Source organism: Podarcis tiliguerta (assembly GCF_965153285.1).
Source record: "Podarcis tiliguerta genome assembly, chromosome: 1".
Lineage (NCBI taxonomy): Eukaryota > Metazoa > Chordata > Lepidosauria > Squamata > Lacertidae > Podarcis > Podarcis tiliguerta.
In genome coordinates this window covers 64,823,322-64,836,316 of record NC_139534.1, presented here as the reverse complement: position 1 = coordinate 64,836,316, position 12,995 = coordinate 64,823,322, and the positions used below count along the sequence as shown (strand labels likewise).

At 38.2% G+C, this 12,995-nt stretch overlaps 1 protein-coding gene across 1 annotated transcript in view; it reads left to right on the top strand.

The window, feature by feature from the left end:
- The window catches only part of OTOG (otogelin), a gene marked incomplete at its 5' end in the record, with an annotated part of 58,845 nt that extends 46,279 nt beyond the window's left edge, over positions 1-12,566 (top strand). Inside the window, 7 exons of the mRNA XM_083454675.1 lie at positions 1,508-1,583; positions 2,375-2,553; positions 3,773-3,877; positions 5,010-5,129; positions 6,334-6,379; positions 10,472-10,551; positions 10,683-12,566. Coding sequence (XP_083310801.1) covers positions 1,508-1,583; positions 2,375-2,553; positions 3,773-3,877; positions 5,010-5,129; positions 6,334-6,379; positions 10,472-10,551; positions 10,683-10,883 — 807 coding nt within the window. The 3' untranslated portion in view covers positions 10,884-12,566. The remainder of the gene's footprint in view (positions 1-1,507; positions 1,584-2,374; positions 2,554-3,772; positions 3,878-5,009; positions 5,130-6,333; positions 6,380-10,471; positions 10,552-10,682) is intronic.
- Between the last annotated feature and the right edge of the window lie 429 nt (positions 12,567-12,995).

Below are 12,995 nucleotides of genomic sequence, written 5' to 3'. Positions count from 1 at the left end.
TTGTATACTAATGGTAACACATTGATCATGGCCCAGTAGCAGATTGGCAACCAGTGCAAATCTCTGAGCACACGTGTTACATGCTGACAAGGCCTCACTCCTGTCAGCAATCATGCTGCAGCACTCTGCACTAACCACGGCCTCTGGATCAAGCACAAGGGAAGCCCCACATAGACATGCTATAAATTAGATGTCAGGAGGGCCCAGAAAGTTTGATTTCATAAAACTGACCGATTTCATAATTCTCACTCACTCCTTTCACCACAGATGAGGAGGGGAAACCAACATGTTCACATTGGCCCATTGGCTGTGTGTTTTCATCACCAAGGTGCATGAGGCCAAAGTCTTTCAACATTATTAAATATTTCAGCTCACTCCAGTAGGGCAGCAACTGCCTCTGTAGCCTCCTCCCTTGGGGACATAAAGGCATCTGGCAATAAATTTGTCCCTCCCTAATTGGCTGATCTTGGGCGTATATCCCTCTGTTTCCTGGGTAGCTCCTGCTCACCAACCAGGGTTGCTTATCATAAATGTTCTTTCAGAGGAGTAAGCAGGAGACATCCAGCTGCACCCTTTTTTCAGCTTGATGAGCTTGGGGCATATAGCTTCCTACCTCTTCTTTGGGCCATGTCAGTTCTGGGAGAGTGCTATGCCTCTTGCACAGATATGGTCAGAAAGGGGGTTGTGGGTGGAAACACAGGAGCTACATATTCTCTACACCTCTGCATCATGTGACCTTGTCTGCCTTGGGTAGTAGGATGACTTAGCTCTGATTCCTGTATATTTTCTGCACAGTTCCCTGGAATGAACATTTGCAGTAAGTAACCAGTATTTTGATCCAGCATCTGTTTCTGTTTGTGAAAGCAGGAAAGCATCCAAATGCTCACATAGCTCAGGATTAGGAATGATGGGTGAGATCCAACATCACACCAGCAGACACAGCAGGACTTCCCCAAAACTTCAGAGCACATTTAGGAGGAGGGTGTTGGGGTAGGAAAGGAATGGCAAGTCCCATTTGTAGATGCAGAAGTCTGGTGCACAAGTGGAACATCAGAAATGGATGACACCTATTGCTTTTAGCAAATATTGACAAAGAAATTGCCTTTTAGTGTGCAGTGAATTTCATGTAATTTTCCTTCGACTAAGACAAGGAATAAGTGCAATGAATCCAATCAGACTTTTAAATGATCATTATAAGATTGGGTGGTATACTTAATGTTTGAACATATACCGGTAAAAGTAAACTGTCTGAGAGGAAGAAATATTGTATTATTTTTAGGCCTGTGTTCCCTGAGCATTCAAAGTAGCCACTAGGCAGAGGCTACATTTTCCATTCCATATTTATAAACATTGCTATGAAACCAGATTTTTACCTCCCAATACTTTATTACTAAGCAACAAAATGAAGAATTGCAAGTGGAATAGGAATATATATATATAACTGTGCTTCTTAGCACTGACACTGAAATGCAACATAGTAATTGTATTTTTCTTCTTTTATGGACAGGGAGAGAAACTGATTATAGATGAACAATTCCAGAACAGCACAGAAAATGTTTGTCACTGCACTAAGTACAAGTGTTGTAAGTATACAAGATTTTTAGTTGAAAAAAAGCATTTAATTTATCCTATTTAATTCAAGGCTATGACCACATTCACACATCTTTCTGTACCATAGTTTAGGACAGACACTCCTCCCCTTCCAGAGGTTTATAAGCTTTTACTTCCCCTTTTGCTTGACCAGTTTGTTGCTTTATCCAAGCTTGCACACAGTAGCTAACATTAAGTATCATCTGCTTGAAACAAGCCAGCTTGGTTTCAAGACAGCTTATTTCAAATGAGCCATAATTAATATCAACACATTTGTCTGTATGAAACAATGAACCATGATGAAGCAAAAGTGGAAGACAAACCAGTTTCATATGCATTATGTAGAAGGATTGGAAGTATTATTATTATTATTATTATTATTATTATTATTATTATTATTATTATTATTTATTAAAGAATCAGTGTTTGTATAATAGTTATAAATTGTTCTAAATCTATAGTTTCTCATTATTCTAAGGAAACAATTCTTAGAAAATTGTCCTGCATATTTTTTATGCTTTCAAGAAAAGCTGAGCAGATATGTTTAATGAATGTGGCCTTTAGTTTTTTAAGAGGCAACCAGTATGAGCCAACATAAAGTCGTAAATAGATAAAAATGGATTCAGTTGATTCACTTTCACGAATAAGCCAAATGATATTGCTGAAGGTCTAAAAGTATTATGTCCTCACTTTTCTTTCTTCTTTTGAAGCATCAATTGTCATCAGTTTTGATTATTTCAGTTAACTTTAACCAATGTACTTTGTTTTTGGAAATCTGTTCCAGCAAGAGACAAAGTGTGCCTGAGCAGCGAGAGAGGTGTTCTGCATCCAGGACAGTCCATTGTTGAACACTCACCTGATGGTGTTTGCCACACTTCCTACTGCACAAGCATAGTTGATCCTGTTACCAAGTACTATCGGATAAATATATCCACTATAGATTGTGCGGCAAGGTGCAAATCTGTAAGAAGTTTAGAATTTAACTTTGGGTTTTCTCTGGTAAAATAGAACAGCAGATAGGAATCATAAAAGTAAATCATTTTATTAAGAATAAAGGAAACTAGTGCAGTTGCACTAATTTCCCCACCCAGAATCTCTGATGTCTTATAATAAGAGGCCTTATTTGAAAAATGGGATTGGTGGTTTAACCATTGATAACATTCAGTTATAAGAACAGATGTTTTAATGCTGCTATGATTTGTTCTACAAAAGTAAATACTTGCTGTTAGAAGTTAACTCCTCTGCATAGGTAATAGTTTCAAGGATCAAAGCAAGCTGCAGAAATGTAGAGTATATTTACCGAACATTACATAAATTAATCAATTGATACAATGCATTTTGTTCCTGGTGGAAATTTCCCCATATATTGAATCAATTGATATTGTATCTGTTTGTTGAGTCTTGAAGAGCTTCTGTACAGCAAACAAGAAACTGATCATCATTATAACTATTCTGCTACAGCAAATGCAGCCAACAATCCTTTCTATGAGGACAGGATATCATGCTATTAGTGTTGGACAAAGGCTTGTTGGAATATTGCACTATGCATAAATATAATTTAATTGTGAAAAAGCTCATGTTTTTGCTAATATGGAATACAGAAAGTCATTTTATGTATGCTTTAGTGGCGTAAACATGAATGTGCATGTGATACACATAAATGTGTTGGAAAATGCAAACATAGTTCACTATTTAAGCTGAGTAATTGCCATGAGCAAACAGAAGTCAAACCACAGCATGAATTAAAACTTAATAGCCATGCTTGACTTCTCTGCAGAACTTAAGAAGTTGTTGCCTCAAACACTGATGGACATTAACCAGGTTATCCTGGTTTTATTGTATCATGGCATCTTGGCAACAGAAGATAATCTGTCTTGGACACAACAAATGTGTATGAACTGTACATTTATCATGCTAAAAACTGATCACAATCAATTTCAAAGTGACTGAGCCACAGCATGAACCCAGCTTCCCCATATGCAAGTCTAGGGCCATTGAAGTACACTGGTCTCCTAGTAATAGCAGCAGTACATTTATTTAAGTTACAATAATACATTGAATAGTACTGTTAAATACTATGATTATGACAGAGTTCAATGGAATATTGTAATAAAAAATACACGTTTGTAATCTTAATTCCTGATTTGAACTATATTTGAAATGATATCCTTTACTCTTTCAGAATGAAGTCTATGAACCTCCAGAGGATTTAACAACTTGTTGTGGAAAATGCAAGAATGTGTCTTGCGTTCACTCTTTCAGCAATGGAACAGTTTCACATTTTAAGGTAAATTCGTACTTACAGTTTTTCTTATAGAGGGAGAGTAGCTCTCATCGGTTACTAAGTGTAAGTGCTGAATTAAGTTTGTGCTTCCGAACCAAAAAACCTGTTGTGGAATTCTTTGAGCAAGCCATCTGTGCTCAAATTACATTAGCGAAACAAATTTAGGAAACATGAAGTTGCACATTCCTACTCTGGTGATGACATAGCTATGTATGATGGGAGCTACCTGGACAGTAGTGAATGACGTGGTGGGATGATGGTACTCACCTGGCCTCCTGACAATGGAGTCACTGTTTTTATGGTGAGGGACAGGGCAAGGTAGTGAGGCAGTTGGTGCCATGCCAAAACACACCAGCCAGCAGGAGTGCAAGATTGGCTAAACCAGTGTGCTTGCACAGCATCAACCTCCCAGCCGCCTTGAGGACATGGGTAAGTGTTGAGTCTAGTGGCCAAATGCAGTTGCTGACCCTTCTTCTTCCCATCATTTCATTTTATTGAAAAATCTTAAGGTGGGAAAATTAACAACCGTAAGATCAATAAGGAGCACTATAGATAGTAGAGCAGGCACCCCCAACCTTGGGCCCTCCAGATGTTTTGGACTACAATTCCCATCATCCCTGACCATTGGTTCTGTTAGCTAGGGATCATGGGAGTTGTAGGCCAAAACATCTGGAGGGCCACAGATTGGCGATGCCTGTAGTAGAGGAATAGTACATCTCTTTAATGTAGGCTTTGGCTTCTCTTCACAAGAGGTGGGATGGGGGAGAAACAGCAATACTTTCACTACTAATTTGCACCCCACGTAGAGCTATGTAACCTTTCAGAAGTCACATTGAATTATGCTGGCCTGTCACAGGACTATGTGGGAATAAGAAATATAATAAACCAAGGTTGCTACAGTACAGAACTGTATTACTTCGTGGATGCATCTGGAAGTCTTGTTTCTCAGAAAGGCACAGTACTGATTGTATTTGGTATTAGGAATGTCAGTGACAGCTCCCTCAGCGCGAGCAAGTGGCTTATTTTGACCTTAAATCAAGTTTGTTTGTTTGTTTGTTTGCTTTAAAAAACTGCAAATTCTATTGGTTTTTGAAGTGTTTGTATTTCTGATGATTATTTTAAATACTCAAAATAGCCTGGCACCAGTTGGATTTCGAACTGTGTCAGATACGACTGCACAAACACACCATTTGGACCAGTTCTAATTACATCAGCCATCAGCTGTCCACCGTTTAATGAAACGGAATGTGTGAAGGTCAGTGGTTCATCCATTTTGCATTCGATTTTGAAAGCTTTTATTTTGCTTCCTCTGGACACTTCCATTTATTGCAACAAGATGGAACAAAAGGTCGTAAAGGCTAAAGAGCCAGAGCACAGGTTAGACTTTGCATTTGGAAATGGGATGCTGTTGAAATCAGTCCTCCCTCTGGTGAGCGACCCTTCTCCTGGCTGTAACATTTAGATCTACTTAACATATAGATCACAAAACTGCCACACTGTAAGTCTCTGTGTGCCCATCACACCCCTGGGCAGCACTGGTGGGGAAACAGGGATGCTCGCAACATCATGGTAATATAATTACAATAGAGCTATATGTAATGTAAACTACCATAGATCCAGTGCTGTAAAGTGGTTAGCCTGTAGGTACTAGGACTTGGGAGACCAGGATTTAAATCCCCATTCAGCCATGAAGATTACTGGGTGACTTTGGGACAGTCTCCACCTCTTAGCCTGACAGCATTGTGAGGATAATATGGAGAGAGGGAGAGCCATATACACCACCATGAACTCCTTGGAACAAAAGAGGGATATAGATGCAAATAAATAAATAAGGGAGAGAGAGAGAGAGAGAGAGAGAGAGAGAGTCTTTTCAGAGCCATAAAGGTAAAAAAGCCTCTACAGTGAGCACTGTGACTGCTCATTGATTTACCAGGTATAGAAGTGTTCTACAGATGATGGGAAGAAAGCAATGTTGTGTCACTCCCATGCAGTTCAGAAGGGCAGGCAAAGTGCCTAGAGGATTATACTTACATTTTCCTCTCAAGTAGACTTTCAAGAGCAGCCTTGCTATGTTGCTCCTAATCTGTTTGATCTGACTTTTGTTTAGAGTGAACGTTACGCTGAATCTAAGGTGGGTTTTTTTTAAATGTAATAATAGAATCACAGAACTGTAGAATCACAGAACTGTAGAGTTGGAAATGCAGGAATATGTATCTGTCCCATATGGGGATTGAACCTGCAACATTGGCATTAGCAGCATCACGCTGTAACCATATTTTGTCTCAGTTAAAATAAATATTGTATTATTCTCTAGATTCTGCTGTATTTACTGTTTAGTTTCCCTAATAGTGCAGTTAAGCGCCCTTCCAATAGTTCATCTCTACTACTACTACAACCTGTGAATTAGTGCTAAAAATGATTTCACACTGGTAGTGACTTTTTTTTTAATACAAATTCAGGTTGGAGGATATATTGTACCATTCTTAGAAGGATGCTGCAAAACATGTAAGTACCAAAACATCAATAACGGTGTACGTATGAGAGAGTTTTGAGGGATACTGGTTGCCTTCTGAAACATCTAAACAATAAGCAGCACTAACAATAACAAGAATAAAATTGGTTTACCCAATGGTTACAATAGCAGTAACATTCTAAACTTAACTTTAGTTATTAAGAGATCATGTGCCATTTAAATCAATGAAATTTACCTCCATGTTTTGTTTAGATCATTGTGTGCATAGTATGAGATTGTGAATGACTGTAAAAAAATCACACAGGTGATAGCATTGTCTACCATTGCCAGTAAAACTAAATCTAGTTTCAGTCTGAGTTAAGACAATATTTACTAAGCTTAGAATGACACCTGTGTTATTTTCGCTGGTTGGGACTGAATCTAAGGCTACTTTTCTGCAACCATTCGTGATTCTTTCAATCATAATTTACAAATCAGACCAACCAGCTGTGAGTGGGGCAAGAGCTGGAAAATTCCTAATCAATGATTCATTCACTATGATTTGAAACAGTGGCGTAGCGTGGGGGGTGCAGGGGGGCCGGCCGCACCAGGCACAACATCTGGGGTGGGGGCGCGCTCTCACTAACTAATCTAGTGGAAGAGGCTCGAGTGCTAAAATCCATGGGTTAGGGGGCACAAATTACTTGCCTTGCCCCGGGTGCTGACAACCCACGCTACGCCACTGATTTGAAATATTAGTTTGGTTGCATGGTCATTTAGTTTATTTAAATGAGCTTTGCTGTTTATTTCCTTTAGCTGAAGATTTTACTATTTAAAACATTAATACCAACACAGAACCAAACAGTCATAAACAAATAAGTACTTACGGGATAAATAAAAAATGAAAAGGAAAGCCATAATGTTGTTGCATGGGGACATAATTCATCAGGAAATTCTGCAGCTGAAATCCCATTACAATTTACAAAAGCTGTTGCGGGGTGTGGTTGTGAAATAAAGTTTCTCATGGTTTCTGTTTGCCAAGAAATTATTAATAATAAAGTAGAGGCATATTTGTCTTTGATATGTGGTATATTTTAAGCTGTTTAATTTACATTTAAAAGAAAATAAAGGGAACAGTGTCATTTTCAAAATATAACTTGACATGTAGAACTGAGGTTCATGAAAATGTGGCTCTTTGTTTTCTGATATCAGCTCTCTTTGGTATTCCTCAAAATGAAGTTAACCCATTATAGAAGTAGAGGCGCTGTGAAAAGCAGAAACTATTAGTAATATTTGGCTTAAATATACCGGACGAATGAATCATGGAGGCAGTATCTTCGTTTTATGGTACAAAGGAGTTGTCAGCTTATTCATTTCATAATCTCACAGATACTTATGTTTTTATTAAGCCCAGAATCACTTGGGTATATGTTTATATCAGAGGCTGCACTCCTATGCTAACTTACTTTAGAGTAAATCTCATTGAACTCAGTGGGATTTATTTCCAAGTAAACATTCAAAGGATTGTGTGGCACATCATGTAGTTCCACATCTAGACCAAAATCTGTAGACTAACAGTGGATGTCTTCATGTTGGGTTGTGGCTATTGTGAAGTGGTTAGAGTGTCAGACTTCACCTTGGAAGATCTGGGCTCAAATCCTTGTTCAGTCATGAAACACTTTGGGTAGCTTTGGACAACTTTACTTCAGCCTAAACCTACATTGTAGATTTGGATAGAATTGGTAATGCTCATGTATTATATTATTACTGTATGTACATAGCAATGCAATATACTTGCAGTAATATGAACATGTCAGTACAATACAATTATTAAAATATTCCATGTTGAGCTCCCTGGAAGAAAAATGGGACACAAACATGAAAAAATAAATAAGATATTACTGTGTGTAATTTAAGGAGAAGGAAATTGTTTAGCAACTACTACATATAAAAGAAAGTTAAATGCACAAGTGCAAGAACCTATTTTAAATATAAAACAAGAAAATATTATTTAAACTCAGGAAGGAATTCAAAGTAGCACTAAGAGGCTCTGTCAGTGCAGGCAATTATGCTTCCTTGATGGAATGATTTCCTCACCCTCATTCCCCTCCCCCCTATTATCATGGGGGAATGGGGAGAACTCTTGGAACAGTGGGATGGGGAACAGGAGTGTAGAGCCAAAAAATGTACCTTGAAGGAATGAATGCCTTAGCGCAACACTGAATTCCTCCCTAATGTTTGTGCATCTATGTATCATATATAATGTGTTCGATTTGTAATATTCTTATTAGGTTCTGGAATGTCATTGTTGCTCCCATTCCCCGTTAGCCCAGTCACTCCTGTACCTAGTGCTAGCTGTAACACAGGTACATATTCTTGGAAATCAGTAGGAACAAACCAGACAGAACCATTGTTGATTTCCAACAATGTACTCCCTCATAGGAGCATCATGCCCTCGGGTCACAACATCTGGTTGAAATAAGCTGTATTGTAGTATTAACTGCTGATTTTTTGAGATCTGCTCACATATCTTTTCATTTTGCACTGTATGGGCAGTGCATTGTTGTTAGCCAACAATGTACTGTTGGTAGTAAGCATTTGCATAGTGTTTTAGCTTGCTGCATGGTTATTTTGCTTGCTATTTCCAGTAATTTCCATAGTGCTGTAGAAGATAGAAACTAATCGCTTTGCTTGTTAAAGCTTGCTGTTAAAATAACACTTACCCAGAAAGTATGGCTTATGTGTACAGCACTGTCTCCTTGGGTATATGCTGAATGAATGGCTAAATATTATCATCTGTTATGTAACATTTCTAAAAATAATTATGTGGTGCTGGTAGTTGCTCAATGAGAAATACTGCAATCCAGAAACAGTGCAATAATCCTTCACAAAAGTCTTCCCCATACAATTGACACACTGTCTTCTGGCAGAGTTCCTATTGGATTGGGAGTAAATAAGCAAATTCTTCCTGTTGACCTGTTTGTTTTATTTTAAATATTTGTATGCCACCTGTCCAACCATATTTTCAAGGCAGTTGGCTGCAGTGTGATGTGTAGCTTCTAGCTATGAAGGATTGCAGCACGAAGAAATAGCTTGACTGCAGCTGCATGTGAAGGTGGTCTCACTGATGGGCCACTCTCAACTAAAAGGCTTGTAGCTTGAACTGAGAATGATAGCAATAAAACACCTCTGTGAATACTGGTGTTATTCAGGAGTTTGTGCCAATGTAAGAACAGCGGTATCTCATATGTTGCAAACAAATCCTAGCTTGTAATGCAGCCTGTCTGTTATTCATTTGTAACTCCTATGTAAAATAGTTGGGCTGGTGTTGAAGATTTGGAGTGGGGTATCATGCATAGGAAAGTTGCCTCCAAATTGCACTGTTTCTCCATCTCATCTATCTAGTTCCCTATTACACAGTTTGGCATTGGTGGCTGTTGCCTTTGCGGCTTTGTGTTTGATTTGGGATGTCACATCATGTTGTGCAATTGTCATAGTGTGAAATCCTTAGAATGCAATCTTCAAATTGCTTACCCAAAATATGATGGTGTAATTAATGTAGACTTGGCACTATGAATGTTGCCATGTACACACCATGTTTATTTTTATGTAACACCAGTTTAGTAGTATTGAATTCAGCTGAATTAAATTATGTTAAGTGCTTTTGGAAAATACTTGGATAGTTTACTTCCACATTTTGAGATAGACCTATTCACATTCATGAGGGTACTTAGCAGTAAGTAATTAAAGCTAGGGCCCTAGATTATAGTCCTGAGCTCTTACTTGAGAACAATTATTAAAAACACTGGTACTTTAAAATAAATACATTTGGAATTAAGTTTTCTGTTGATTTGGAAAGTGAATTTTAGGGTGCTGTCCACCCCAGGAACTTCATTGGTACAAGCTCCACTCATTTCAATGGCAACTATACTGACACAGTCCTATCTATATTTAGATTTTTTGATACATAGTATATTTGTGCTGGTAATAAATGTAATGCTTAGAAAATTTTGAGAGTCCAAAATTTGAATGACATAGACCATTGGTCATGGTCTTTGTCTTTTATTTTCTATGTGCTTACCCGGTGTATCATGTCATTACCCGGTGTATCATGTCATGGTTTCTAATCATGTCATTCTTTGCAGGCAAGGAAGATGGAAAATTCTGCAAAAAGGTGACTGTTAGGATGACAATACGCAAGAATGATTGTCGAAGTAACACACCAGTAAGTAAATGACTAGCAGTGTCCCGCTACTATTTGCACTCTGTTACCCTGAAAGTTTAGCATTATTGTTGGTTGGAAGCCATTTAGCCATTTCTCTTAGCACATTAAGTTGTTTTTCTGCTTATTTCCAGGTAAATATTGTTTCCTGTGATGGAAAATGCCCTTCTGCAAGCATATATAATTATAACATCAATACATATGCAAGATTCTGCAAATGCTGCAGGGAACTTGGGCTACACAGACGAAATGTGCAGCTATATTGCAGTGGCAACTCCACCTGGGTCAGCTACACTATTCAAGAACCCACAGACTGTTCTTGCCAGTGGTCATGAAACAATGCTACAAGAAATCAATGTGTTCAACAGCTTTGGGGAAAATTAATTTTACTCCCTGAGTTAGGACAAAGAATGTTGATGACACAGTTGCCTACAGTTACAAAAAAAAATCAGCATTTAAATAAACTGGATTGTGTTCTGGGATCTCTGCTGAACAGATGAACTTACAGCACTGATGTTATATTTTCAGAACACAACCCCACAAAAATCTGAACGTTCCAATGAGGCACAATATTCTAAGGGTTAGTTCATACAACAAAATTGGCCACTTAACAGATGGTGTGACTGGTCTACTTACAGGAGCAGTGTAGCATTTAAACAGAGAAACACAGTTTCGTGGTAGCATTGGCTGTGAAGAGGCAAATATGCATTTTCCAATTCTCCCATTCATGGAAGTTATTGCCATACTGCTTTGCAAGTTGCTTGTTCATGTTACATTGTTCTTATGAAGTCATAGAATTCATGTAAGCTGTTAAATCTACAAATCATTGGTTGATTGTGATATATGAACCATCCCTTAGAACCACTAAAAGAGTAGAGCCCTGATCCAGCTCTAGTTGCAAGCAATAAGTTGTGTCCAACTACTGATGGTTCTAGAAGATGGATCTGTGTTCCCCTGTGCACCCATTCAGTTAACTATGCATGATGGAAAGATGATACACGTAGTTCTTCTTTAGTGGTTTGGGGAGAAAGGGGATCCTTTTTATAGCTAGATTTCTACTACTAGTCCATAATAAAAACAAAAGCAAAAAATTAATAATCTGAAATTGCAGGATTTTGGTCCTGTTGTTAATTTCATTTTTTAAAAATTGTGGTATGTGCCAACTTTCAAAAGAAAACTGATTGCCTTTGAAAGAGGTCATGAAACAGACAGAACTGTTTTTGTGGAAATCTGATTTATTCTGTGTCAACCACACCACCACTTTTTAAAACAGGGCGACCAACAGATATTTTGGACTGCAGCTGTCATTGTCTTTGACAGTTGGCATGCTCAGCGGGACTGATTGGAGTTGTAATCTGAAACATCTGGAAGGTGCCAGGTTAGGAGGGATGGATGGACCCATTAAAGACCAGTCTGTCCTGGTTTCCAGAAGCTATGGGGTTAAATTTATCCTTTCTTGTTTCTGGGAAGATTCTTTAAAATGGAAAATCCTTAAAAAGCTGCCTAGAAACACACTTAAAAATAAAAAAATAAAATACCAGGTGGTCCAAGAGTTGGGCACTGCCTCCAATCTTTCCCTCCCCACAAAAAATCCTGAAGCAGGGTACCCAGTTGCCTTCAGCTTGAGTGATTAGTGCATGGTACTCTATGCCACCATGCAAATTGATTCAGTGTGCAGTAAGCTCCCCTGAGTGCTACAGGACTTGCAATGCTTTTACTGTCCAATTGTCCCTGACAGAGACGGAGCATCATGAAGTCCTGGTGTCACTAGTTGCTCAGACTGTGGGCAATTGGACGCCCTGTTTTAGAAGTTTAAAAGGAAAATTGCTGGGGGTGGGGAAAAGATGGCAGCCATCAGGCTGCATTGTAAATGAACCTACCAGACTGAGGGTTCTTACACCATTAAGGCAATTCTGGTCATGATCCACCCAAGTTGAATTAGACAAACTTGTTTTTTGAATCAGAGTAGACAGATTCCTACCCCATCCCTACATGTTCACTATTCTTGTTCTCCCCCCCCCAAAAAAAACCCCACACATCTTCAAATAGTGTACTGTGAAATCCTATGCATGTCCTGCTGAGTTCAGTGTGACTTCTTCCCAAGCAAGTTTGTATAGGATTGTAGTCATAATACCTAGACAATATTGTGTTATGAGTGTATGTACATTGGATGACACTGCAAGTAAATTGTAAGAAAGTATACATCACACCAATAATGCAAAAGAAGGCAAATGATATAAATATAGTTATGTTTATCAGGGAAATATTTTCAATATTGAGAACTGTATATATAAACACGTTCCCTGGTATGAAATACGATATTTTAAATATTTTATGGTGTTATGTAAAAGCATATTTGCTAGGAAATATAGATCTGCCATTTGACAGTATCCAAGTTAAATATTAGATAGCTGCATCTTGAAAACAGTATGACAAACTGATTTACA